Below are 23,418 nucleotides of genomic sequence, written 5' to 3'. Positions count from 1 at the left end.
GTTCTCAGAGCAATCACAGAACAGGATCCTTTAATATTAAAGGGGGAAAAAAATGGTTCATTGACATTCCTGTGAAGGTTTCCATCCTGACTCACTTTACTTTATGCAATTTCCTCAGCTTTTTAACCGAGGAGTGCTGGAGTTCGCTAAAGCCAGAAAAGCTATTTTCTCTCTGTGCTGAAAGTAAAGTCCTGAGTTACACATGAGCTACTCATTAAAATACACCCATTGCAATCCATGGAGGATTGATTTAGGCTCCGTCTTGCCATTAATTAACACATATGCTGCACAGCTGTTGGTTTGACGATATGCATCTCAGTTCCTTTAATGAAACATTTTCCAATAATCAGTCTATTTTTCAAGCCCTGAAATAGCCCTGCCCTCAAACCCTGTGCTGCTGGATCAGAAATCTGAAAGCAACACTGTCTGGAGACTAATCACAAAAAACAAATATGCTTAATGTGTTTAGGTTTAATATTTTCCTTTAAAGAACAGAAATGAGGAATGCAGCATCAAGGTTTAACTGAAACACATCTCAAGTAAAGAATATAATTGAGCCCAGATCTTTGACATAAAAATATGGTTTTGCTTCATTGTTATTTTTTCCACAGAGAAAACCTACAATGCAGCAACCTGAACCTAAAATTTAAAGTCAGTAAAACAGCTCCTTTATATAAGTCTAAGTTACTGTACTGCCTCAATACAACACAAAAACAAAGACGATCAGCAGAGCTGGGACCCAGCAGTGATTCTGTGCTCTTTAATTCAGCTGAGCTTTGCTCATCACATAATTACAGCCAACACTGCAGATACAAAAGAGCTCTGTATTTGAGAAGCTGCTTGTGAGAAATTTATGATGACAAATCGAAAGACTTATTTGAATCAGGAGGCTACTGATGCACCTCATCTAAAAACTCACGTGGGGATATAAATTGGGAACGTTTACTGTACAGGTAGAATAATTATTTGATTAAGGCTTAAACATGGCAAAAAAAAGGTAACTTTCCAGAATCTGAACTGATGTCAATAAACAGGAATTCAGGATGCAGGCCCTTAATGAAGGCATGCCCAACGAGTTCATTTACGGTTTGAAAAGCCCAAGGGTGTCCCATGCTGCTCTGGCAAGACAAATGAACGCAAAAAGGGTGTGCTTCAAGCATGGCAAAGTGTCTTTAGCTCCATTTGGATAAAGTAGTATCTTTTTAGCTGAATGTTGACCCCTCCCACCTCAACAGGGGTGATTATTTTTAGGGACTTCAAAATATATTTAGTTCTGGGCCGAGGGTTCTGGCTTTAGAAATAATAGCTCACATATTCGGTTGAGAATGCCCTGTGACGAGGTACAGGAGTCTGATCTATTTGGTCCTGTATCTTTGCTGACGCTTGACAGGGTGAAAATTGTATGTTTGGCAAATGGGAGTATGAAAATGGGTATATCAAGATTGCTATCTTTTAATATACCTGCCAAGGACAGGGGCTGTGACACAGATTATCCTCTGAATTTCTCCCATCTCCCCAGCTGACATTTATACCTGATAAATGTTATTTCACCTGTGAATGTCAAGGCTGCAGGAAATTCCAGGAGGGCTGGTGATGGAGGAGTGAAACATTACATTACTTGCCAAGAAAAAAGGATTTCTGAGCAGTGCTAAATGTGGCCTTCTCCAGCCATCCATCTTCTAAGTGCTTTAATTGATACAGGGTCACAGAGGAGCAGGTACCCGTCCCAGCAAGGAATGGGCACAAGACAGGATACCCTGGACAGGATGCCAGACTATTGAGGGGCACACAGATAAACTCACAGCAGGTCCAGTCTTCCCAAAAGCCAGTTAACCTAGCAGAATGTTTTTGGACTGTGAGAGGAAACTGGATCACCAGGAGGAAGCCAGTGCAAACTTGGGAAAAAAACATGCGATCTCCATACAGACAGCATCCCAGGAATTGAACCCAGTGCTACGAAGCAGCACCTGGCGTGCCACTCCATTATCCTCTATCTTTGTTTTCAAACCTGTACTTCAGAATCCCAGGTCTGGGATTGAACCCAGGCAGCAGTGCTAAAAGAGAATGTCACCACTCTTCAAATGGTTACGTACACTTCACCCCCTGCTGCAGGCAAAGCACAAAACCTGTAGTCCTTCTCATTTTTCCAGGACTTGACTTGCTTGGCTTTCATCCCCTCCAGACCTTCAAATAAAGTCACGCTGATTAAATCAACTGATCAGAAAGCCTGGAATGTTTTTCGGACTTCGGGCTGCTCTCCTGGACACTGAAGCCATACGCTCCAAAGGAGCGGGACTTCCCCGAAACCGTGGTGACCAGCCCTGGCCTACGCGAGCAGGCCCCGCCCGGCAGCGGCGTGAGGGTACAAGGGTGAGAACCGAGCACTGGTTTGCGACGAGAGGCTCTGGGTAACCGCTCCAGAAGAGCCCTGTGCTGTTTTCAGACGGTTACGGAACAGCCCTGAGGAGCCCAGGAGCGTCCCTGGCCAAGTTCCTCCAGCCTCTGTCACGCCCTGACAGACCTCAGATAACCCGTTTTTATTTCCATCCTTTCCTTCTGGCCAGTAGGGTAATGCAATTACGACGCAAAGCTCTGTTTCCAATGGAGCCAGCGAAGGCCTTGAAAGACTCGATGGGAGAGAGCCAATGGACTTACTGTAATTAGATTAGCTAGCGCAGGGAGAACAGACGTTTTGTTTGTTTTTTGACAGCTGCATTTACACGTGCTTACAGTAAAACAACATGGATAGAACCGTTAAGCCTGGAAGCATTTTCTCCTTCATTCGCAACATACATTCAATCAAGTTCAAGGGTGATATGTCAAGAGTGAATTACTACTGATTTTATTTCATAGTCCCTGTGGGCCTTTAATAAATGCTGCTTCTTACAGCTGAGTGAGCTTGTGCCACTCGTATGCTCTTGCGAACGTGTGTGAAGGGGTTTTGAAAGCGTAATAAAAACGTTAACCTGGAAAGACCTGCTGCAGGATTGAACGGTCTCCTGCCTCACCTGGTATGATCTTATCCTGAGACCTTACCATCTGTAACCGGCTGAATCCTGCCTCCAACTTTATAGAATTCACTCACCTCATCGGTCACTTTAAACCTCTTCAACAAGGCCACAAACTTCTGTTTAAAATTGGGTTGCTGTCGAGAAAAAAAGAGAAGAGAAGATGCTATATTGCAGATTTTTTGCCTTAGGTGGTCTTTGATTTTTAAAAGATCATGACACTGCTGGGCTTCTGTAAAGAAGCACATCAGCTTTTGTAACAATATACATATAGATCTCTATATTCTCAATGCTCTAAGGATTGCATCATACTCACTTTCTGCCACTTCAGTATACAGAAACAGAATTAAACTAATTATGCATTGTAATTCATACTCTTCGCTTCAAAACACAAGGATGAACACTTTCCATACGCTGGAAGACTTAAATGGTTCTTTGTTTATTTTGTTCAAGCATGCGTGATACTAAAAAGCAGAAGAACAAGTAATTTGTCAGCTGTAGTTAAAAAAACAAGATAACACCTCCAGTTAAAAGACATTTACTGTCTGCACAGAGCACTTAAGAGTGTCTTAACTAATCTATATATGAGTGTGTCCTAAATTAAGTTATTTTACACCAACAAACACCCACATTCACCCTGAATGCATTATGTGTACAGCATCCATGCAGAATTTAATTGAATTTCTAAGCCTGGAATTCTGTAAAATATTAACGTTCTTGTTATCAGTTAGTCAACAGGCACAGGTGTTATTAATAGCAGTGAAAGACAATTTCTAGAACTCTAAAATAACAAGATCTGCTTGATCAGGCAGCCCCTAATCGTGACTGTGAAGAGTGACAGACAGATTTATTTTTGGCTTTCGTGCATTAGAGATAAAAGAGCCTTTTCAAAGAAGGGTGTCTCGTTCATTCCTCCTTTGTATGTCGCCCCAAGATAAAGGCGCCTGCAAAGCAAATGAGAGTAGTGACCAGAAACAAAGTGCACGGCACTTTTTTTTACAAGAACCTAGATCGTCGCCACCCTTTCCTCTGTCTGCATCTAAAGATCCCTTAACTGAGCAAATGCCCCTCACCCTTGTCATGGAAGTAGTTCTGGTCATTTTCCTCCTAGACTTCTTGGGCTTTCTGACTTCGTCGTCTTCATCATACAGGTCCTGAAAACATAGATCCACAGGCTACTGTACATTATGCGCAAAAAACAAACTAAAAGCTTAGTCCAACACGAGGAATCTGTGTTCTCAAAGCCATCTACCCTTAATTTGAACGGCAGTGGAGTTATGGACTTATTAAAGTATGTATCTACATCCAATCAAAAGACAACCCTGGTCTGTTAATGATTCCAAACAGAGGCTTTCAGACAAATACGCATCGTGATTATCAGTGTAATCTGAACAATATTCTGTATTTGATCACAGCATTGAAATTGAATGCAATAAACGAAAATCTGTGCACTATACATTTTTTAGGCAATTTATCGGGTGATGTAATTAGTTGAGTACTACAGTGATCTGTATGTGCACTGTGCTTCTTCATTAATGTCAATGATTTATATTCAGCTATGATTAGTAGACTAGTCATGCTTGCAGGGGATACAAATATAGGTAGATTTGCAAACACTGTAGAAACTGCAAAGGAAATACAGAAGACCAGGCAGGTGACATTTAATGTAGCCAAGTGAAGAGTGTTACTGGTGGAAAATAAACCAGATCTGTGTGTGTTTCTGCTGACATCATTTACATCTTTGAGACAATGTGAGGAGTGATCATAATGTAAATAATATTAGGATACACTTCTGAAAGTGCAGAATTCAAATCAGGGGATGTGATTTGGAGTCTAGAACAGAACAGAAAAAGCTTCATTGTCAAAGCTCTGCCTTCATTTAAGAAATGGCTAAGTGACCGCTTTGGATCGATCTGCTACTAAAAACCAAACAGCCTCCCCTTGTTTGTAATTTTCATGTTGCTAAACTCAAAAAGTGTTTAAAACCACAAATTTGAAGTGATTTCAAGTGGTGACGTTGTGCTATCGACCGTGTCATTAACAACACAGAACAAAACTTTTGAACTACAGAACAGACAAGCTTGACAGAGATGAAGCTATAATCTATACAAAATGGCCATATTAGTGGCAATACTGCACTGGCCTGTCAGCCACACTTTGTCGACATCTGTGCACAACTTACAAATGACCAACCACAGGACTGAGCAACGCCCAGCTCGGTCTCTTGTCATGGGTAAGATTAACACCGAGAACTGAGTGGCCAATGTAGTACATCTTCAGACAACTAAAGTAAATCTCAATCTGACCTTTTATTTCTGCTGTAGGTCTTGGGAAAGACAGTAGCGAGATGTGTGTAACAATACTGTAGGCGGTGGCTTAAGTTATTTTTTTAGATAATGGTTCTTGGCTTTACTGGAGCATAAATTCTGCCAAACCACACTGACATTGGAAATACTCACAATACTGCTTATTTTTTCTAAATAAGACTATGACAGCCATAGGAAAACTAACATGAAAAACTGTCTGCAGAATGAAGTCAGTGTTTATCTAAAATGTACCAGTATCCTCAATTTCATTGTATTCATTTAAAGGATTTTAAGATTACAAAAGAGCTTTGCCGATTTTAACATCTTTCTTTTTTTATAAAAAGGCACCTGACATGATGTTGTTTAACTGCATTCATTTTTGAAGGGATCTGGTGGTTTCAGTCGCTTTTTGTTTTTTAAATGGGTGGTTTAAAATGAGAAAAGACAACACCACCTGTGTGTTTAGAGAGATCCCGCTATTCACAGCAGCGACAGAGAGCCAGTTCCAGAAGTGATGTCACCCCCTTCTGAAACCGGAATTCTGCTGTGTTAGAGGACCCGGTCTGTCTAGGGAGAGGCGCTGTGCATGCTGGGATTGAACCCCGCAAGAGGCAGAGAGAGCCGCTCCCTTCACACGCGTCCCACTACTGACCTGGCCGTGCACTGCGTCATCACTGGCCTCCTGCTCCGAGGAAAAGCTGTCATCTTCCTCCTCTGAGTAGTTATCGATGTCTGGAGACCGGTCTGCCAGAGACAACATGAAAATGAATGGACATCGCGGCTTCTTCCTTCAATATTCAGAGGACTTTTTTCAAGAGAAAGTTGACTCCAGAAAACAGGAAAAAAAACCTGAGAATAAGGAACAGGGGTCTGGCTAGGTACTGTTATTAATACTTTCCATACTCCATACTGTATGGAAATTACTAGGCTAAAATGTTACATTTTTTAATTACGATCTGACTGATGTTTGTAATGTTCTCCTTCAAAAGTGCCATATAAAACAGAGGTAGCCTGATGACTTGACACAAACCATGCAGGCTGCATTTCTGCAAAAACTGACCTAGTCTGTGTAGATGTATGGAAAGGGAGAATATTCTACAACAGGCTGACATGCAGAGATCACAATGATAAACCCCCAGCTCATCACCCCACGGCTTACAGAAGCTGGTCAAGCGCGCCTTATTAATGGCTGATCATACTAAGCCAACAAGTGTGTTAAAAGGACATTGTATATACTGTGTGTCTACATGTATTCAAACATTTTTATCACTATTCACTTTAAGGGAATATAGATTACATTTAAATTCAATATTTGGAGAAAGTATGACTATAAAGTGCACACAGGAAGATATAGTGTAGCTGATGTTTTCATTTTGTAAGATTTCATTCTATGCAGCAGCTGTTTCCATTTCCTTTTTCTTAATCAGTTCACTTCAGTGAAGCCGATTACATTCGACGGGAGAGAAAGGAAAACAGCCGCAGCAGAGAATAAATAAGCTCAGACATTAAAGTTCCTCGTTAAGTGTGATAAATATCTCAATTTTCCCCACTGACAAAATATAATATTCAGAGGCAAAGGCTCATCTGTTGTATTTCAGTGAATGCGCCACAATAATCACCTTATTGCGTTTTACTTCACTAGGAAATGGACTTTAGAATTATACCGCTATTAAAATCCCCAGTGGACAGTACTGGCTCTTGAAGTCTTAACCCATGTGCTCCAGCACTATTTCGCCTTAGTGTTTCATAAACACTGCTGAATTTCACAGCGATTTCTCTCGCATCCCGGCATTTACTCCCATTTTCAGTGGGACCAGTTCTAAGGGGCCTGAAAGGTTTATAGAACATACTTCTACACTGTAAACGCTGAAGACACCACATCACTGCACAAGGGCAGGAAACAGGCAATCTGTGATTCTACTCTGGGATCTGCAAAACAGAACATGTGGCAGCACTCCCAGAACAGGGACTGGACTGAAAACAGATGCAGACGGCCTCCACTGTCGACGCGTACCTTGTTACAAGCAAGCAAATAGTGATTCTTACTCACAAAGACATGACCTGCCAGATACTGCTCATCTCCCCCCTTGCTGAGGGGGGTGGGGGGGGGACCTGCTGGGTATGTGCTAATCAATAAGAAGACTCTGCCTCCGGACAGACAGCAGTTATCTGCCGGCCCCTCTGAGATACTACACAGCGCTATGGCCTGAGAAGCATCGAACGTGAGGCCGGGTCATTTCTTGCACACATCTTCTCCTGCCCCCCTCCCCTCCGCCGCTCACAGACACACAGCAAAGCGAGCAACGCCAAACAAAAGAGCAAGAATAAAAAAAAGGTCCTAGAAGAAAAGTCACTAGCGCTGCTTCATTTAGTGAAGAATAACACACAGGATGGGGAATAATCACAGGATGGGGAACGATAAAAGCCTCACTGCTGAAAAGTACCTTGAAAGATTGCAGACTTCGCAGAAGGGTGGCCCATTCTCACCTTTCGTTAGCAATACTTCTTTTCACACTTCAATTCCCAGACAGACAACGTACAGAGCCAACACCCAGGTTTATTTCCAATCCTCCAAACTGACAGACCGTACCGGCTGAAAGGGTGGCGGGGGAGGGGAGGTCTGACCTGAGGCTTTTGTCTTGGGCCCCGCCTGAACGCTGCCGTCCTCGTGGTCGATGGGCTGGCTGGAGAGGGAGTACACGCTGATCTCCGCGGCTCGCACCGCCGCGTCCTTCACGTTGCTGTGGAGGCCGAGAATCTGGCCTCCGTCGGTGGGATGTTGCATTACCTGGGACACACAGAGGCGGCGCGCGCGGGTCAGGCCCCGAACCAGTTTCTCCGCCTCCACCCGCTGCCCCACCGCGCTTGACCCCTCCTGCGACCCAAGAGGAGCTCTTGAGAAGGTTTCCCACGAGTGTCTGGGTTCTGCTCGCTGGAACGACTCTTCAGGGTCAAAACATCTTTTTTGTATCTCGTGGGGCTCTTGAAATCAACGGCACGTTTGGAAAAAATAAATTGAACACAACAAGAAAAGACCTCCCCTGGAAAGGGATCCAAACTGATCCATATCTAAAACTAAAAAAAAAACAAAAAAGTTCAAAAACAAATGCTTCACATTGATAGATTTAAACTGCTTTTTGCAGAGGCATAGCTGTACTTATTTCACATTGTCAAAACTCCTGATAGGCGGGGGGTTCATTTAACTTTCGGACTGCGTTTTCTGTCTCGGCTGCAGGCTGGATTCCACGAAGGAACTTATCAGTTACCAACTGGAAGGAAGAGTGGGCTGCAACCAAGCTGACTTCATTTGGTTTTTACTTCAGGGGCAAAATAAAACAAAAACCCCCATTAAAAAGCACAAAATTAACCTCTTGGTTTAAACTGTCATTTCTGATCCTATTTTATTTTTTATTTGATGATTCCAAGTCGACCATAATTTTTGAATCAAGATAAACGACTTACTTTATTTTGGTATGGTAAATCTGTTCAATACCAAATGTGAAATTATGAATATTAATTGTGATACTAAACTATTTAAATAGATCCATGCTTTCTCCAATTTGAGTTTCAAATTGATAGGCACTGCAGACAAAATCTCTTGCAACTCATCCAGGTTTTTCAGCCTTGTTTGTATTACAGTTAAAAGCACAGATCCCAGTTGGGACACAATCCCAGAACCTAGAGATTTAAAAAGTCAACGCCACTATCTGTCAAGATACAAATTAACTGCATTTAGAGAAACTGATCAGGAGTCATCCAGTATCTACCAACTAACGGTCCATGTTCCACTTACAGATCCACTTAGACAGTCAAACAAGACTGAATGAATTCTAATTTTCTCTTGCTAAAAACTCTTAAAAACATTGTTTCACTATTAATTTTGCTTTACATATTTCAACAATGAAACATGCCTATCATCCATGGCAACTGGGTTGCCAAGAGAACTCGACTGAAAGTTCTTTATACCTTTTCCTGATCCATACAGCAGAATAAAAGGACTCCCACCTCCTCCAGATCAATCTTCACCTCCACTCCAGAGGAGCAAAGTGCTAAACTTCTCACAAAAAAGTCTTCTACAGTACATTGGTGTTACTTAAGAGAAAAAAAAAAACATCTAAAAAGCCATACTGGAGGTAACCACTCAATCCATGATGATCAAAAGACAAAATGGTTCTCCTCTGATGAACATCTCAAGAAAAGAAGGCAAGGGGTGGGAAAAAAAAATGAGCAACTAAAAGCCTTCCCCTAGACAGGAAGGCTGTAATAATAAGGACAATAAGGGCACTTACAGAGCTGCAGGTGGACCGCCCGTTATGGAAAAGGACTGCATTGATCAAGAATATCAAGAATGGAAAAAAAAAACACTATAAAAGAACTGAACAGTGCACCCAAAAAAAAGCACTCATGCAAACCGCCCACGCGAAGTGACAGCGCGGCGAAGGCAGTGTGAAGCATCAATGCGCTGACTGTACCAGACACATGCGTCACAGACAGGGGTCTGCACTCAGCCGGGATGAGCACACAAATGGGAGATAGGCAGGCAGATATGAAATCCTGTCCCCATGGCCCATGATCTCACTTATTCATTTCGCAAACGTGATTCGTTTAAGGGACAAAAAGCAGTTTTCCACCTTAGACAAAAAAAAAAGTCACATGCTTACCATGGGGCAATAAATTAAAACCAAGTAGTAAGAACTTCCAATGTTGCTTAAGGTATAACCTGGGGTGGCAGTACAGCACACTTTTATCAGCCCTTTTATGCAAGAGTGACTTCCTACATTCCACCATGCCTTCTGCAGATACAAGCAATCATGCAACACCATCCGGGATTTTTTTTTCCGCCCCCATTCTGCAGAGGTCCAGCAAGCAATCGCACGTCCCATTCGAGCTGATTAGCAAGCCTGCCCCGGATGGAAAAGTGAAACCTGTCAGCCTGTTTTTAAAGCAGGGAACCTATACCGGGGCTGGAAACGACAGCTGCAGTTCAGTCATTCCTCTCCTGAGCGCCATGTTTTTTAAGCTGAGGATCGCTCAAGTGGCTGTGCTTGCTTACTGCTACCACCTTTGTCTTCTGGGCCCTGCTCCAGTCCAGTTCCGAATCACAGGCTTCACTCTTCCATCCAGGGCAAGCTTGTAAATCAGCTCGAATGGGACGTGTAATCGCTGAGCTCCAGAACTGCCCTCTTTCACAATAGAAAAGTAACTAACTGGACTCTCTACAGAATGGGGGAAAAAAACTACTTTGCGGGAGGGTTTGATAAATACAGTGTTATTCTTGCCTGTCTGTTCCCCGTAAAGTGATTACAGATTCATAGCTGTTTAGTCAGAAAAAAAAAGGGTCAGCAGGTTGAAGAGAACCTGTTTTAAGTTGCGCATGAAGATGTTCGGGAAAAAATACCTTTGAAGTGGGATATTTATGAAACTCAGGACTGAGTAGAAAGACAAGTAAACCACAAGTCAAGCAAGCACATCAATTAAAGGCATCGATTAGCTGGAAGAAACAGCAGAAGAGATGGGGTCTTCCAGGACAGCGGTAGAGCGTGGTCTGGACAGAGGTAAGAGAAAAGCGCTGGACATGCAGACATGCATATCATGACATCTCAATAAGCACATGTGTTGACAAGCAGAATAAAAGGCAAGCAAAATGTTATGACATACACTTAAAAGTTACACTCCTTCCTTAAAACTTATATTTCTTGTCTAGTCAGGTGTACAGGCAGGTGAATGCCCAGCAGGTAATACACCTACTGTACCTGTACACCTAACTAGACAAGCAATATCAAAGGCAAGCAAATTGTTATGACATTGACATTTATATCAAGGGGCATTTAAACTGTGTAATAAATTCGTAAGGCCTCATTGAGAATATTTTGTATAATATACCTTGTTACATAGAAGATACTGCTGCTCTGGAATCAGTCCAGAGAAGAGAAACCACAAAAATTCAGGGCTTTAGACAATGTCCAACACTAAAAATTCTGTTCCTTCAGCCTGCCCGTCTAAGGTTAAGTGGGGACCTGATAAAAGTATTCAAAACCCTCCAAGGCAGTGACAAAGTCACTGTCCTGGATTCCGAAAACCAGGAAATGAACACAAGTACCAGGAGGTGCTTTTTGTGCACAGGTTTACAGGAGTATGGAACAGGCAAGCCAGCTGTGTTTTTGAAACCAATACTCTTTCAAGAAACAGCTGGATGAGATCTTTGGCTCGGTAACGTACCAGCTACTGAAGGGCCTCCTCTTGTTTGTAACCTTTCAGGTGCTCTATTCTGAATAGGTCCCACACTTTCAATTAAAGGCACTCCTGTGGTTTAGGAAACAAGGCTCAATACGCAAGTGACTTGGCCCCTCCTTACCTCTGCCATGTTAATGACTCCCACAGCCAGCGTCTTGTAGCCCAGGATTGTGCGGTTTTTATACCTCTTCCTCCTCTGCAGCATTATCTGCAGCCGGTTTGCATCCCTCTTGAGAAAGTGTGGATACTACCGGAAAAAAAAAAAAGAGCCCATCTGACAGCTTAATACCGCTACAGAAGGAGTGCAGCAATTGCTCTTATACCTTACAATCCTTCTACGTTTGCATCAAGGAACAAACTGAACATCATTACTGCAGTCCAGCTGTCTTGCCGGTCTCAAACTGCTATACGTCTGCGTTGTCTTGTAACATTGAAAACATCTTTTCCTCGAAAACAGGAGAAATGAAATTAACTCTACCTGTAACGAAAAGGTGAGCTCCAGATCTGTCTCCATCAGCCCACTGGGTGGAAGGGCATATTCGTTTGATCTGAGGATGCGTTTTGAGCCCTGCAACACATCAAAAGGCAGCAGCTGGAATGAGGAAAGCATTCGAAGCAAATTACAAACGCACAGCGGGAAGACGGGCACATCTCAAGGGGCAAATCTTTATCGGTCCTTATCCATTAATCCCTGAAGTAGCTCAATCTTCATAAAGACAAACTAACAAAAGGTAAAAGGGATCTATCCATCAGCAATGTTGAACAGACCCTCTCCAACTAACCCTGGCTCAAGCTGATGTTTGTGGACGTGCTGAAGTGGCGTTGAATTGGGTTGACTGCTGTTAACCAAACTTAGGAAAAGTTTCCACGATCTTCTGAAAATTACCTCAAATCAGAATTAGTTATTTTTGCCTCTTGTGTTTTAATGACAGATTAAAAGCACTAGGTGGTCAGTAATCAAGACACTGGAAGTGGAATTGAGCACAGTGGTATGGTGAGAGCACGATTCTGTAAAATAACAAATGGACTTCTGATGCCAGCACGCTTCAAATAGATGGATTTCTTGGCAGTCCACAGATGTTGTTTAAACCTGGGAACCACTTTCATGATCACAAACTCCACATTTAGAAGGACTTAGAGTGGACTTGTTAATATTGTGTTAAACCAATGCTCCTAAGGGTGCCTGCCACGAAGAGCACCACAGAAGACAGAAGAATAACTTGTGTACATCATATCATCTTCTTCCACATCTGTCAAGCTCAGAAATATGCGCGGAAAACACAATTCAGGCTGGATTTTACGAGGCAGTTTTAATCACAAAGGTTTTCAAGTTCACAGAGGTCCATACTGGCTGAGGGCTGAGGATATATAGAGAAATCAGTCCATTTCCCTAAATGCAGAGCTTTGCAATCTCCCACAGAACAGCTTTCAAATACAAGGCCCCATTACTCAAAGTAATTCATTACAATGTCACTCCTGCCTAAACAACAACAACAAAAAAAACAGCTGACTTACTGCAGCTCATATCCCTGTTCACAAAGTCCATTCTTCTCTTTCACAGAACCACTTATGCATGCGTGGGCTGATCTGTCCAACCGCGCGGACTCATTACAAAAGCAAATCGGCCCCTGCAGAAAAGCGAGCCTCTGTCCGAGACGAGCGCCGGGCAGCGAAATGAGAAACTGACGTCAGGGAAGGGGGAGCGACTGTTCAGGACAGTGAGGAAGGCGCACGGCAGAAATCGGGAACTGGGAAATCCGGCACTTGCTCTCCAGGAGAGCCGCATACGTATGTACTGACCCGCACAAGTCCCGGGCGTTGCTTTAGTGTTGGCGGCGTTTATACCCCACCTGACGGTGCCATTGCGCAGTGTGAGTCCAGGTTTTGGTTCTGTCTAGTAAAGTTGATTACCCATGCTTTCAATGCCTTTTGACACATTTCTTAGGAACTGTGGTTTAGGGGTGTGCGGTGGTGGCAGTGGATCTAGGGTCCAGGTGATCTAGGGGATTTACAACTTGGAAATTTTGCTCGGTTCCCCTCACTTGAGCTAAGAGGCATTAGACTACAAAGGGACTGAAACAAACTCGGATGGATAGGATCCAGAGAGGAGAGACGGGGACTTGGGCTGCCTCTTGATTGTAACTTTCCTGTGATTGAACAGCCCCATGCCAAACCAGGTCTCTGGTGTTTAACATACAACGCATCTGGTTAGATGATTACCAGAGGCCACGCTACTACATTTGTGTTTTGTTTTCTATTTCAAGGGCAATGATATCAGAAGGGCTTGGTTTTCTTCTCCCTTTTTGATCGTGTGATCTACCCAGACAGCAGGAATGATTCTGCAATGTACGGTGCGCTCCTTAGACCTGACCCCTCTGTCGAGATGCCAAATAAATTCATACAGGTTAACTTGGTATCATTTTCAGTTGATAACGGATTGTAAACGAAAGACTTGCACAGTAACAGCAGGGAATGAATAAGACGCTTTCATTCTTATCAACCAGCAATCAAAACATCCCTCACCCCCCAAAGTCAGGTGCAGTATTCCGTGGGAAAACAGCCAAAATTCTGATTTTAATTGGGGAGCTTTACCAATATAGTTACCTTGACTGAATGTCACAGCAGCAATCGAAATTCTGATTATCTGATTTGTTCCGTCTGCTTTCCTTTCCTTGGCTGACGCATCACGATGATTAAGTAACACAGACAGAATCATTCAGTACACCTGTTAAGTCTCTTTTATAAACCAGGTGATAGCCTGATCTTTGAGAAATACCAATGGAGATACAATTGCAGCAAAACTGGTGTAATTATTTTTTTGTACTCTTGCCAGCCTCTATCTACAATAAACAAAGAGGACACTCCTACACACTTTCCCTGTCTAGACAAGCTCTACGGGCCAGCACAAGATCTGTCATAATGTGTACGACATTGCACACCAGGGAGTTGTGATAACTGTTGCAAAACATTTTTTAGCCTTTGTCCATTTAGTCCGCTACAGCACACAAACCGTTTCAAATACTACCAACACGACAGACGCAGACATTTTAATTTTATATAGCCCATGGATTTCCAGTTCCATTGCACACCAAATTGCAATAACACGTTTGACAACTAGTCCGCTGAGTGGATAATTAAAAAGAGTGCTTAGATTCATAGTTGACATATTAAGAAACAGGCATAGTTTACCATGCAAGAATAACATTAAATATCTATAAAACATGCGGGTACCAATTGATTAGAAACTAATCCTGACTGCTTAAAAGCTGATGCATGTAAATACTTCATTTCAAACATGAAGCTTTGGAATCTTCTCCACTTAAAACTGCCAAGCACAAAGCCGAGACTATAAAAGACATCAGAAATGCCCAAGTGTACAAACTGGATTGTATGATTTTTACCACACAGGGTTTAGACGATATCAGATCCATTACTAAGTAAAACATATGGAAGTTCCACTGATCACTTATAACACATTTCAATCACAATACAATACATTCCTTTGTGAGCAGTACCTTCCTAAATGAATTACATTATTCCCTTTATCTCTGTACCAAACACCCCCATCCACGATCTGTTATTGAATGTTGAAATCCCCCATTTCTCATTTCAATGAAATTTGAGACAAATGTGGAACACTACAGGCATCCGATTGTTTTCCTTTTCAATAACTGCATCTTAGACATCTAATCCACTGAGGACCCAGCAGGAAATGTATTTTCATTGCAGCAAAATAATTTAAAAGACAAAAAAAACTTTTAATTTCACAGAGTTATTAATGTATCAGAGGAAAGGGTCATGGAGTTCTAACACTAGAAAATTCTTTGTTCTTTAGTTATGATCATGTTGGCTAAATTGGTTCCATTAACAAGAAGAAGCAACCTTGTGATAGAACAACAGTGAGTAAGATACGGTTCTTGCAGATTTGTTCCTCACTCTAAATGAACTTTCCTTCATCAAGTGATCAGCTTCAGAGGGAAAAGAGCATCTGAGAATCCCTGTCGATCAGATTCAAACCAGCACACGTTTGAAAAATTCTTAGGTTGAAAAACACCCCTCAAATAACAGCGGAATAAAAACCAAAGCTTGGCAGTTCTACGTGAACCCATATATAAGACAAGGAACAATGTGATTTTTTGTTTGACCAGCGGAGCGGTAATACCACTTTCTAATGTCGTGACAACTGCTGCCAAGGCTGGTGTAGGTGCACATTCCCTTGAGGCCAGAGCTTGTCAAGACTTGCGTCTCATCAGCAAACGAGGCTTGTGCTATTCCTGGAAGAGACCTGGTGGTGTTTCTACCTAACCTAATTACCAAAGGAGAGTAACCAAGCCTCTCCTCGCCCAACCCTTCCCTGACACCAGCCTCACCTGACCCCTCAGCCATCTGGCACCATCGGACCGGAGCTGACCGGGTAGGGGAGGAGGGCAGTTCAACTGCATTCTAACAGGACCCTGCAATTCTGTAATGCTACAAATCCCTTGGCTTTTACTTGATCCTGTTTCTGCGTGTGGATGAGGATTATCAGAATACTTAGTACCTGGAGAAGACAAAAGCTATTGTAATCCTTTTGCACATGATCTTGCTGTAATTATGTGTACAGCTGTGTCTTTTTCTTAAACTCTGCAGCAGCGATGATTTTTTTTCTTATTCCCACCCCAATAAGCAACTGTGTTGCTCATGTCTCGGCTCGCACCCCCTGACTGCACACGGGGGAGTGAAAGAGGAAGTGCGGGCAGACACCTGCACCACGCCCACCTTTGAGTCACCTGTCTTTTAACACTGTCACTGATGACACAGCCCTGCGCGACGGATTCAGCGCCAAGTACAGAGGATGCCTGCAGTTCTGCAGGTGTCTGGGAGGCCACAGGGGTCCCGGAGAAATAAGAGAGCCTGGCCTAACAACCCCACACTCCCCTGAGCGTCATTCAGGCCGATTGTGCGCGGTCTTCTGGGAAACCCCAGTCACAGTCGGCCAGTGACACGACCCTGGCTCGGATCTGTGACCAGAGATCAAACACTGCACTTGTGTGAGCCACTCAGGAGGCTGTTCACTTGAATTTCTTCCAAACTGACAGACTTGTGAACCGAAAAACCATTTGAAACTAATTTTATTTTGAACAAAAGCTGGCACAATTACGCTTTTTTTTTTGCTAATGGATATTATTTTGGCAGAGCGACACCCTTTGAACAGCAAGCAGGCAGAGAAGCGAAAAATAAATACTGATTTCTCCATCAGCAGGTGGCTTTTATTAACTCTGTTTACATTTTTTAAGTATACAGATTAAAGACCATATGACTTAAAGCGGGAGCCAAGTCATTTTAAAAAATAAAGGCTCTGTTCCTGCAGTTCAAGCAGGTAGCATTCTTCCTCTGGGTAGTAAAGTAGGTATGATTCTCCCTTAGGGCTATAATCTGCACACTGTAGCATGAACCTTCCATCTGCTATCACAAAGCCACCTTTTCTGGTCAGGGTTATGGCAAGCTGGAGTGCACCATAGAAACACAGTGTGAAATTTGGGATAGATGGCATAAACGTTCTCCCCTGGTGATCCAGGAGATCATCACAGAGTCATGGAGAATACCGAATGAAGCCCAGCTACTGGGTGGACTGGAGCTCTTAGACAAAAACCACAAGGATGAGTGGACAACATGCAAACATTACACAGGACTGTAGCAATATATAGCAATACAACTCTAATATATTGTACTAATAGATGTTAATATAGTGTGGTATCCCAGTTTGCTTTACAACGCTATAACAACAGGACAGGAAATGTAAAAGAAAGTTAAGGGAGCACATGTAAATAAATGATTAGCAGAGATAAGCTGGTCATTAAAAGCTTGTTTCTTTATTGAATAATTAATGAACATTACAACGGCCAGATGTCTGAGGTAGGAGTCGAACAGTGGATATTGGAGCAGGGAGGAAGCAGCCCCAAAATAGGCAGCTGTGATTTTATTCAAACACTCTAGTTTCAACCTGTCAGAAAATCCACTCCCAGTGATCTGACTGAACTGTAACTGTCTGAATGCAAATATCATGGAGCAAAGCTGGGCAGAAAAAAATGCAGCTGATCAATAAACGGTACAGTGTGATTAGACCTTCATACAGATGCACTTTCAGAGATCATCTATTCACTTATGGAAAGAGACAGATCTATGGTCACCACAAAAGGCGAGTCATACATTTCAATTAGAATAAACATCCCAAAGGGTTTTATTACATATACATTTGTTTGGAAAATTCTAGCCATCTTCTTTAGGGATAAAATGCATGTTTGACGTTTGACGCAAAGAGCTTAAAACCACAACATGATGAAACGTTTTAATTTGAAGGTATGAATTTGTAATCTGTTAAATTGGGGGGGGGGGGGACAGGAAATATCTGAGAATATTACATCTAACTTCAAGAGGATTCACAAAAACAGTCAACAGAACCAAAACTTATGTTTGGTTATAATTTATAAGACTGTAATAAAGTAAATCAGAAAATAAAATCCTTTTGGTATTGCTCAGAAAACTGAATTTTTTACAGTATAATTTGTATTAAATAACCATTCCACAGAAACCGTCCTTACCAAAAAAATGTTTTTGGTTTCAAAAGAATTAGATTTCTACAAGCAAACACATATTAGTAACCTATAAGTAAAAAACAATAATAAAGAAAACTTCAAAGTAATGAATGTGGTATTTTGTAATTGTTATTTGATGTCAAAAGATCACCAATTTGTTTACATAGTCAGCTGGTTTATAAATGTCTACATTTCTGTCTTTTTCTTTGCGGTAGTAAAATATCCTGCTAAAGTAGAGATTGTCACAAAAATCTTCAAGTGCTGGTATACACAAACCATACAAATAAGTGGTTTACATTCCACTAAGAAAACTGGAATACATCCACATTCCTTTTTTGCATTTTAAGTAATATATCATGAACTGTTGGAGAACCCAAAATCTCTCAAGAACAAAACACAGCAAGCAGCTGCATTGAAGACTTTTAAAAGAGGCAGTCCCTTGTATAATTTAAGAAAAACACAGCAAAAATACAGGTCTTCCAGTGTGGTATAGGACACTGCCCTGCCTCACCTGTATTGGTTCTGTGGGCCTGAAACATGACCTGATGTTCAGGGTGCTGGTTAACAGTAAAGCTCTTAACAGCAGGAGTGTCAGAGAGAGAAGGAGCTCAGCAGTCACAGTTTCGACTATGCAGGTCACACATGCTGTGAACTTGCAGGCACTCAATGGATTTCTGGGAAATCACAACATCCTAAAATGAATCGGCTTTGAAGCAATGGCTGAGATCGCTCGTTCTCATTTTTCTGTATCTTCTACTGTCTTTCCAGCAATTTGCATCACCCGGATGCTTTTAGAACAAAAACATTTCAACCTTCCATTCATTTTAAGACCTCCAAAGAAACGAATCTTTATTATCCAGCCATCTTTTAGCCACTTCTTCCAATACAGGGTTATGGTGGAGCTGGAGCCTATCCCGGCAAGCAAAGGGTGCAAGGCAGGATACACCCTGGATGGGACACCAGTTCATCACAGGGCAGACACACATATACAAACAAAAATACGTACACACTCACACAAGAAGCCAATTAAACTACCTGTATGTCCTTGGACTGTGGGAGGAAACCTGAGCACCCTAAGGAAACCCACACAAACCAGGGGAGAACATACAAACTCCAACTGCAGAGGGGACCCCAGGAATTGAACCCAAGGCTGCGACAAAACAACTGTGCCCCTGTGTTGTCACATGAACCTCTACCTTGGTTTTCAATCCTGCACTTCAGAACTGGTTGATGGAATCCATGATGTGCACTAGTAATTCACAGCAGGGGTCAGAAGAATAACTGTCACATGTCGGTACACAATGCGAAAACGTGAAAGCACATTTATCGCGGATGAGAATTCGTATCTTACCTTCATCCTCAAAGTCAAAGAAAAAAAAAATTGGAAAAATTATGAACCAATTAAGAAACAGGATGCATACTTGCATTCCTTCAGGATCTGCTTGCCAGTTCAATGATAAAATATGCACAGGCATACGTCTTTACACAGGAAACTGTGGGCGTGTGGATTAAACTATCCCGCCGATTCTTTGGGAACACCGCTACAGGAGATGTAGGGGTAAATAAGATGCTACTATTTAAGCACAAAAGGGCTCAGTGGCTTAAACTGTAACCTGTGTCGCAAGTTAGCAACACGTGGGAAGGTCACCCAAGAGTATTGTCTCAACCATACAATAGTTTTCTGTCAATCTCCTTCCAGCACTGGGTGAGCTCTTACATGAGAATCAGCATGACTGACAGGCTGGATTAGGCGATGCTTAAGCAACGCGCCACTCTAGTATTAGTCACAGAGATTGTCATTTGGAAGTGAATCCCTGCTTTGCTTGCTGTGAGAATTCAAAGTTAAAGATGTGGCCGAGAGCCCGCTTACTGGAGTACAAACACACAGCCAATACCTGCAAGCAGGGCTGTGCTGCTCCAGCCTCGGGCCCTGTGCAAACGTCTTCGCCCCAGCTGCCGTCTTTAGCAGCAAGACCTGCTGGCAATTGGATTTAATGCCCCAGTTCCACGCAGCCCAACCGCTGGGTTCCTTCGGCTGCTTTGCAGAAACGGAAATATTTCACGCTTCAGAGACAACATGGCTTGCAGATTAAAGCCTCCCAGCGCTGTATGTTCTCCCGAGAAAAGAAAATCCTGAATGGATTTCAAAGAAATAAGAAATACCTACTTAGTATCGCTTAAAATATAAAGCTTTTACAATTAAAGCAAATCCATTGTCAACGGTTAAGGAAGACATACAAACACATGCCCATCTGGTGTTTTCACAATTAAAAAGCCTTTTGCTGTTCATGAATGAAGTTCTCACACTACATATAGAATACAGCTTTTAATTTCCTTACAGACTAATTTTCCAACTTTCATATACAGAACTGTTTCCAAGACCCAACCCAAAGTTTGATACAAACATTTGATAGGATAAACGTTTTGGCTGGTATTTTCTCCTTTGCAGACATTATGAAAGTTCAAATGTCATGTGTCACTTTCCAGACCAGCATACTCCACCATTCTCGTTCTTCTGGCGCTGTGCAGGAGCAATACCTGCAAAGCAGAGTCCTGAGAAACTGGCAATTCCAAATACAAATGTATACTGTATTTGAAATACCAGCGAGCTTTCAGTACGCATTTTCAAGCTAACATTCTGTACATTCTGAAACTTATTCACCAACTAAAATGTAGGCCCACAAATGGCAACAATTTGAGCAAATAAAGAAGTACTTGTTCGGGAACCCTTCCTTCTCCAAGTTGATATCGATCTCCTCTTTACCCCCCTTGCTCACAGCGTGGAGGCTGAAATAAAGGAACTGCCATTGTAAACCACCTCTTAGTGAAGAGCTGTTAGCAATTGCAGATATAAGATAACCTCCTTGGAAGAGAAAAGCACCCAGGTTCATTACCAATCAGCACAAACAAGAAGATATCAGCACCAAACGCTTGCCCTTCAACCTTGTGTCCCACTGCAGCGTTCGCTGAATAATCAAGTGCACTGCATGGCGAGCAAGGGCATACCAGACAAGCTAGGAACCAGGATCTGAATAAGGAGCAGCTTATTACTTTTGAAAGAGACCCTCAAGACCCTCATCATGGGGACCTTAAACAGGACTCTGCTTGGGAAAAATAAATGAGGACTACACACACACACACACACAAACAAACTGAACAGTTTGCAGACGACTGCTTTGAAGCAATGGGAGCAGACACATCTCTCCCCACACACAAAAAATTGGTTTGTTTTTTTAAGTGAAAGGAGCTGCTTCAGACCCATTTGGGATTATTTTGGTATTTCACTGATCCACTACTGTTAAAGGTTGTCAGGGTCATTAGCACTTACTTTCCTTCCATTATGACCCAGGGGATTACGCCGAGCTGGATTTTGAATGCTCTGCTCACGTAAATCATGACAGACTACATCGCCCCTTGGAGAGCGACGGCGCAATTGTTTTTCTGAGAAACCTTGCAACGAGAGAATAGGCAGTGAGGGGGAAAACAGCAAGTCTGTCAACACCAGAAGCTTGAAACTGCAAATTAAGAAAAACACGCACAATATTCAAATAAGAAACAAGGGAGGTATTGGCCATCACGTCTTGCTAGTTTCTGTGAAGCACTGCAATAGGTTCTAGCTGTTTTTATTGCGTCACCTAGCAATTACTACTCTGTTATAATGTGGAAATTCAATTTATAGCAGTCACTGTACAATGACTACTTTTTTATGCTTTAAAAAAAACTTATTTTTAAAAGAAAAGACAAACAACCCTTTCAACCCTTTTCTGGCAGCCTGTTTTGTTAGTGTGGATCATTTCCGGCTTTCTAGGATTTTTCAGGAAAAAAAACAACTCTTCAGCTCAAGATAGAAATGTCCAAGATAGATGCACTCACTATCCAAGTCCAGTTGCACAAAAATGGGTGGAGAGAGCTACTGAGATCGGAACAAATTTTTCTACAATCGGGGGTTCATTATGAATGTTGGGAGCTCAGGTCCAGGTTTCTGAGAGCAAAAATGACAAACTTTGATCATCATTACTGTATGTAAATTACAGGTAAGTGCTAAAAATTTCAGACAATTAGAAGTGTTCATTTTATACTACGGCTTTGGCTGAATGCAAATTCTGTGACAAAAGGGACAGGTGCTGAGAAAAGGTGGAGAAACTTTTCCCTTGAATAGCAAAACATTACCAACATGGTATACTGTACTTGGACAGTACCACTCCATCTTACAGTAGCAAGAACGAGGGTGAGAATCAAAGTCCTACCTTTTGGGATTTGCAAAGTGACTGATTAAAAAAAACAGAAAACAGGACCTGCCACCTGGGCACTTTTCGTGCACTTGCCGGGGAAGCTGTTCATGAGGCCATTTTTGGGGGATGTGCGACTACAGTTAGCTGCAGAGGGCTTTCATGCAGTGAAGCATCAAAGCCCTGGAGAGATGAGAAAAACGACAAAAGCGGGAGATACCTTTCTCCTCCTGGAAAGGGAAAACGTTCTGGAGAGGAACCGAAGCTACAAGGGTGATGCAAATGAGAAAACACCTGGGCAAAAGCACCATGGGGAAAACGCACACTACAGAAAATGAGAAAAGTTACACAGTGTAAATAGGGAAGGTGGGGGGGTGGATTGTAATTTTTTTTATTGTACACATGGCTGGTGTCTTAATGGCAATGACTTTGGCAACCATCTACGCAGACTGAAAGTAGTCATTTATGTTCAATGGTCAATTTTCTTTTTATTGGGCATTTTAGACATTCCTAAGCTGAACAGTAAGTTCTTGAATTGAAGTGTGTATTTCATTCTTTTCAAAAGTTAAACACATATATAACAGGACAGAAACAAAGCAGTTCACTGAAAGCACAGTTAACTGGAAACAGCTCAGGTGGGGAGCTGCGTCAGCAGGCGTATGCTGCAAAGGAACAAGTCCTAGGTTTATTCCAGGCTGAAAAGAGAAGAAAGGAAACAACGTTTTGGCTGTGGAGCCTTCTTCAGGTTTAAGGGGGTAAGCCTTACACCCGAAGAAGGTTCCACAGCCGAAAATGTGCATTTTCTTTCTTCTCTTTTCAGCACGGAATAAACCTCTTACTTGTCAACTGGAAATGTCACATTTTGTACATATACAGTATGATCAGTTTACCAAACCTGCAACGCATGCTAGAAAATTACAATTCACTGGCTAGTTCCTCTGATCACGAGGTGTGTTCCTAGAAATGAGGCAAACAAAGTGACCCTTTGAGGAAATCATTTACCCAGGACTGCCTCCAGTCAGCCTGTGTCACATGCAAAGCTTCAGAAAGCCTATGGAAGACTCAT

The 23,418-nt window shown here is 42.3% G+C and overlaps 1 protein-coding gene across 7 annotated transcripts in view; it reads right to left on the bottom strand.

Moving 5' to 3' along the window:
• LOC148646103 (phosphofurin acidic cluster sorting protein 2-like) overlaps window positions 1–23,418 on the bottom strand; it is an 87,097-nt gene that overhangs the window by 23,408 nt on the left and 40,271 nt on the right. For all 7 annotated transcript variants that reach the window (XM_088609954.1, XM_088609956.1, XM_088609959.1 and 4 more), the window contains exons 3-8: window positions 12,027–12,116; window positions 11,670–11,795; window positions 7,940–8,102; window positions 5,967–6,058; window positions 4,082–4,162; window positions 3,086–3,145 (exon numbers count right to left, since the gene is read on the bottom strand). In XM_088609954.1, coding sequence (XP_088466080.1) covers window positions 3,086–3,145; window positions 4,082–4,162; window positions 5,967–6,058; window positions 7,940–8,102; window positions 11,670–11,795; window positions 12,027–12,116 — 612 coding nt within the window. The remainder of the gene's footprint in view (window positions 1–3,085; window positions 3,146–4,081; window positions 4,163–5,966; window positions 6,059–7,939; window positions 8,103–11,669; window positions 11,796–12,026; window positions 12,117–23,418) is intronic.

The sequence above is a fragment of the Lepisosteus platostomus genome, chromosome 17 (assembly GCF_059453375.1).
Source record: "Lepisosteus platostomus isolate fLepPlt1 chromosome 17, fLepPlt1.hap1, whole genome shotgun sequence".
Classification (NCBI taxonomy): Eukaryota; Metazoa; Chordata; class Actinopteri; order Semionotiformes; family Lepisosteidae; genus Lepisosteus; species Lepisosteus platostomus.
This window is presented reverse-complemented; position numbering and strand designations above follow the sequence as displayed.